A 6,000-nucleotide genomic window follows, 5' to 3' on the forward strand; every position below is an offset into this window, starting at 1 on the left:
AGATTCCCTATCATACAGGTGAAGGATAAGAAGCTTAGTCACGCTCTAGCCACAGGCTTAGGGTGCAAACAAACACAGGGCTGCTCAACTTCTGGCTAGTGGACGTCATGGCAATGAATTTGCTTTTGGCATGACTACTAGGAGCATTTTAATCAGCCGTTCGTCTTCAGGTGAAGCTAAAGCCGTATCAAATGCCACTGGTGTTTCTATAGCATTAACATTTACTTTTAGTTCAAACTGTTACTGTTGTGTGAATCGTTGGTCTCCTAAAACTATTTCAACGGTGTCATTGCACTTTCCGAAAAAGATTTTAAGCTGTTGGTCTTTCATGTTAAACATCATTTACGTATATGTTCTTGTTTTCGCTGTTTTTTTTTTTTTTTTTTTTTTTGCTGACTATAGACAATATTAATCCCCCCCACAACCCCCACACACACACTTTTTTTAATACAGTGGTACCTCTACTTACGAACGTCTCTTCATACAAAATTTTCAAGTTACGAAACATCTCAACAGGAAAATATTGCCTCTTGTTACGAAAGAAATTTCAAGACATGAAAGGTAAAAATACAGTACGGCCTGCTACTCGCAGCTACGAGTTTCCTGAACGCCACGTACTTATAGCTGCTCTGTTACTGGCTATTACCGAGCATCATCCCGGCATCCCATTGGCTAAGAGGGACTTCTAACGTCCGTGTCTATGTGTGTACATAGATAGATATGTGTCTATGCAGCGTCCTCGTCATTCACCCCTCGGGCCATGAGGCTAAATTTCTTCCAGAAACAATTAATTTCATCAGTAGAGGTACAACTGTTTTATAATGTGCAAGACGTTGCTGTATAACACACACCCACAAGTTCTCACATTAACTTTGCCAATTTGAATCTTACCTTGCTCTCGCACTTCCTGTGAGTGGCTGTCTTACAGACTGAGAAGGAAAGGGGGACACACAGAAAGGAAAAGAAAAATAAGAACACAGTCATACTCTTTCTCCACTGGTCAAAAAAAGAAAACCGAAGTTAAGCACAATTACATAATCGAAATGGACATCATGACGTCCGATAGCCAAAAGATGTTGAGTCATGCTACAAAGCTTGTGAATGTAGCCCTGAAAATTGGAATTCCTTCTGAATCCAGATGAAAACAAGCTCAAGTTGTTCTCTCTCTAGTCCATGTACCGTCAGGCTATCCGGAATGACGTAAGTGTTTAATAAGCGTTTTCTTATGCGCTGTGACTTTGGCTCATGGTGACCTTTTACAATGAGTCCTCGTGGTCTCATGATGTGCTGAAGTTAGGACAAAACATCCCCCCCCACATCCCCCCTCATTCCTTCAGATTCATTCCGGCACATCAGTTTACTAAAGGCCGACATTACCTCTGCAGAAGGAGCCGAGGTTGTCCACATTCTGGTGACACACAGTGCACTGACGCCTCTTCTTGAAGGTCTTCTCCTTGAAGGCGTGAGGCTCCCCCTTCGCTGACTAGTCGGACACAAACAAAAGAATGATCAGAAAAGCCATTTTTTAAACACCGCTAACGCATCCGGCCGTTGGAGGGAGTGCATCAAAGAACCTGGAGGTCATACCGAACAACACGGTTGCCTCGCAGCCCGTGACCAGATTCAATCCAATTCACAGTGCTACCAACTACCTGAGTTGGTTGCACGAGCACTTGATTCGGTCGCACCTTTTTTTTTTTTTTTCCTTTCATGGGGTCGTTACTTGTAATATAAATGCACATGCATGCAGTGCGTAGACAAACGGGGACTCTTGGACGCATACCGACGTGCTGAAATGTTTTATGGATGGAAGAGCGTCCATCTTGGACCAATGTGCATGCGTGGAACGCATACCGTGCTGAAATGTTTTATGGATGGAAGAGCGTCCAACGCGCTTGGCGCATATGCGGACATTACGGAAGACTGAAAAATGAGGCGATTTTTAATCACACTGTCTAAAACAGTGCCTGTGTTGGTGGGAGCATTGAAAAATATGCACTCGCACCAACAGGACCAGATGAAATTCCCATTGGTAGCATTTGTGACCATTTTGCTTGCAGTGTCAAGCCCTGAATTCAGGGGTTAATTTCGAACAGGTTGAATAAAAGATGTGGAGTTAAAAATTATGAAAATAAATACAATCTACAAATTTATACAGTGCTTAGATACAAAGTGAGCAAAGGAGGGCGAGGAATGACAGAAGTGAAGGAGCCTCGTCTCTCTGTACAAGAAACACCTTTTAAAACCTTGTTTGACTCATCTACACAAGAGAATTTTTGTTTCCTCTGAGGTAAATCCTTGGTAACAAAGACACTAAGTTGTTTGCGCACTTTTTCCATGATCCCGAGGCTCCACTCGACTTTCGAGGCTGGTCATTGTTTGGACAGCTGCCTGCTTGTTGGCATTGCCCACTGCCAGCTGCGTTCAGAGGCTCTTCGTAGAAGTGCACGGAGAGTGAGCGGTAGGCACACGGGTTGGGTCTGATTGGTTATGTAACATGTTGGGGAGGGAAAAGTGATACCACTTATTAAATATATGCCTGTCATACTTTGGGAAGGATTTCTAATGGGATATTCACTTCATTCAAATCAATAACGCATGATGATTTGCGTACACTGCAGTAGAATCGAAACACGATCTGTTCCCACATGTCACCATGACATCACAGGTGCTTTTAGGGTGGCAAAAGCCTTAGTCTCCTCTACTTGCACCACAAGTAAATAAATCCTGACATGCCATTTGACCAAGGCAGAGCAACAGGGCAAATGGCTTGAATTTTTTACCGCCTTAGTTTGAACGTGGGAAATGTCAATCAAATAGAAGTTGCTATGTGAGGTAAAGCTGCTTCCAGCTAGCCAATCGGTGGGAAACTAGCTACAAGATAATGCCGAGTTATGGAGAACGGTCTGACTACGGCTGCCTGTGGTTGGCTTTATATTGTGCTCTTTATTCCGCTAAAACAGAGGATTGCTGCCAAAACCTTATTTTTAATAGTTATGTCACTACTGTGGTTTCACTAACACCAACAATGTGCGATTCTTAAATTATAGTTAGCCTCATATATGCTGTTAAAAGAGAGTTGAGATTTGGGTTTGGAGAAGCCTACAAAATAAATATGTTCAAGTAACAGTAGGGAGCTAGGATGACACGCAGTAGATCACAAACTTCTGCCAAGTCCAAATTACTTACAAAAGTTTTCTAATTCAGAAAAAAACAGCTAGCTAGCTAGCTAGCTAGCTAGTGTGCAGATGCTGGCTGTGTTATAATATTTGTGAGTAATAGTATTAGTGTTTTGAAAGGCAAGCGTGTTGGATCATTTAGGGAGCGAGAAAGTTCAGTAATATTAGCACCAAGGCTATTGCTAACATAACATTATAGGAAAGAAGAAATTGAATATTTTACTTTATTTCACCGGTTTTGTGGGATGGGGGTGGTGGATGTCAAATGAACATAACAAAATGGCCTCTTGATCATGTAACTGCTCGTTGTGCTAGATTAAAATATGAAGCAAACTGTCCCTGATATAGACCATTAAGATTGTTGATGTCTGGTTATTCTTCTTACTAAAGACGACGCCATCACTACTTTGAAGGTGATCTACAAATGATCCAAACATTTGAGCATTTCAACAACTTTGCGAAAGAATTACAGCGGAGGAAAGGGAAAACAGCTGGTACAACGCGAAAACAATCCGGGCGCCAGGATCATAATTACTGTCACCATTGGAGATAATACTCAAGACTGTTTCTCGTTAGATTTTTTTACTGCTGATGGATAAAACGCATCCAAAATGAGACAAATGAAATGATTGACCCACAATGTGAATGCATCACCACAATAAAGCAGACTATGTCTGTCTGCCATTTGGGACTCTTTGTAGTAATGGACACGAACATCCTTTTCAGCAAGCTACAAAGCATCCCACAGCTGAGACTCGTCTGCATTTGCACTCAGTGCCACTTGATGTAAACATTTCAGATTTGTTTCATACGTGGTTCGATCTAATTATCTCTTCACATCCTTTCAAGGTTTCCCACAACTTCAACAGCTTAACCAAACTGCATGTTTATTCGCTTGGAACAATTTTGTCTTTTATCTACTAATTAATCGATTCATTTATGACGGGAAAATTATTGTTTTCCACCACTATCAAAAATATTTACATTTGAAGTCAGGAGCATGATTGCAACATTAAAAACTCAGTGTTTAGATTTTCAGAGGTTTCAAGCACTGGTTGGAATGTGAAAAAAAAAAAACATCTAACTGACAAGGAGAGATATACGGTATGTGCATTCGGATTGCAGTGACCCATCCGATCCAGAAGATTGCGCTGTGGCCTCTACCAAAGAATTCAAAGATCTTTTCGTGAAAACCTGAGAACTGCTTTCAGTGATTCAACAAATGCATATAACATCTCCTTTAATACCATTTATAAATAGAAACATGTTTTACCCTCTGTCTTAACATTTTGCCGACGCTTTGGGCTTTTTTTTCAGGCCATCGCATCTTTGACAACTGACAGTTCATCGATGCCTGCCATGCATACCTCGTCGGTCTTATAGTGCTATTTTTCTAATAATTTTTAGAATGAAGCTCTGTCTATCTAATTTTCTTTGGCATTGCCATCCCAAAAAAGAAGCACTAATTGTGCCAAGCAGCCTTTTTGTAAAAAGTCAGTGGAAATTATTCCTATTCCCGTCTCTGCATCACCCCATATGCCAGGATACAACACGACCCCTCATCAACATATGCTAAGCACACACACACACACACACACACACACACACACACACACACACACACACACACAAGAGGCTCTTTTTCAGTTCCTCAAGCAGCGAGACGAAGCAGAGATTTTAAAGTCAAAGAGATGCTGTCTATCCCGAAATTCCACCCTATGCAGGACTCGGGGAAGGAGGGGCTGTGCATATGTACAAGCGAGGTACACAGAAGGCAAGGTGCACGCATGCACATGACTAAACAAACACATCGACACTGAGAGGGCCATTGGTGTGCTCCATCCCTGGAAGCTTCCTCACTTCTTCCCTTGTTTTTTTTTTTTTTACTTTCTAAAAATAGCCATATAGTAGGACAAGGGTGGCCGTTGTGTGGGAGGGCTGACTGGATACCATGACCTCAGATTAGGTCACATCGGCACTGAGAGGGCCATTGGGGTGCTCCATCCCTGGAAGCTTCCTCACTTTTTCCCTTGTTTTTTTTTTTTTTTACTTTCTAAAAATAGCCATATAGTAGGACAAGGGTGGCCGTTGTGTGGGAGGGCTGACTGGATACCATGACCTCAGATTAGGTCACAGATGATCAGTGACAACGACGCAGGACACACACGTGTGTCTTTTCAATGGTTTGCCATTCAAGATGAGGTGTGCGCTTTTTGTTACTTACAGTGGAGCGTGATCAGCAAATCATCCTGACTGTTAAATTTTGGAATGAGCAGGAAGCTATCCCACCCAATTTCGTTAGAAAATCAGACTACACCCTGGACTGGTCACTCGTTAATGACAGGGTGCACTTTGCATCAAACAGCCTCCAGAATCAACAGCGTTCTCCTTAAAGAATTGTATTGAAGGGTGGTCCGCAACTTTGACATTGGTGGAGGACTGACAAGATACCTTGAGAGAAACAGAATAATAAGATTCAGAAATTATTTGTGAGTCAGTTTCGCTACTGTTTTGCTGTAGTGAAATAGCCAAAGAAATGGAATTCGACAACAGATCAGAAAGTTACAGCGCGTGCTGCAATTTCAAGGAACATAGCCTACCTAAAACGACTGTTTTACTTTACTTTTGAAAAAAAAAAGTGACTGTACTCATTCATTGGTTTGTTTGTGATATCATGCTTATGTAAGTAAGTCCCACCCTCCATTGAAATGCCGTGACATGGGTCGCTATCAGGATGCCAGCATCCACTCCAGTTATTACACGTGTGTTAATTTCTGTGTGTGTGTGTGTGTGTGTGTGTGTGTGTGTGAGACAGTGTGTG

General features: G+C 41.9%; 1 protein-coding gene across 1 annotated transcript in view; it reads right to left on the bottom strand.

Annotated features, from left to right (window-relative positions):
• The window catches only part of tns2a (tensin 2a), a 42,101-nt gene that overhangs the window by 32,613 nt on the left and 3,488 nt on the right, over positions 1-6,000 (bottom strand). The window contains exons 2-3 of the mRNA XM_019862921.1: positions 1,378-1,483; positions 892-929 (exon numbers count right to left, since the gene is read on the bottom strand). Of these exons, the coding sequence (XP_019718480.1) occupies positions 892-929; positions 1,378-1,483 (144 nt within the window). The remainder of the gene's footprint in view (positions 1-891; positions 930-1,377; positions 1,484-6,000) is intronic.

This window comes from Hippocampus comes, unplaced genomic scaffold (genome assembly GCF_001891065.2).
Source record: "Hippocampus comes isolate QL1 unplaced genomic scaffold, H_comes_QL1_v1.1 scaffold1, whole genome shotgun sequence".
Taxonomy (NCBI): domain Eukaryota; kingdom Metazoa; phylum Chordata; class Actinopteri; order Syngnathiformes; family Syngnathidae; genus Hippocampus; species Hippocampus comes.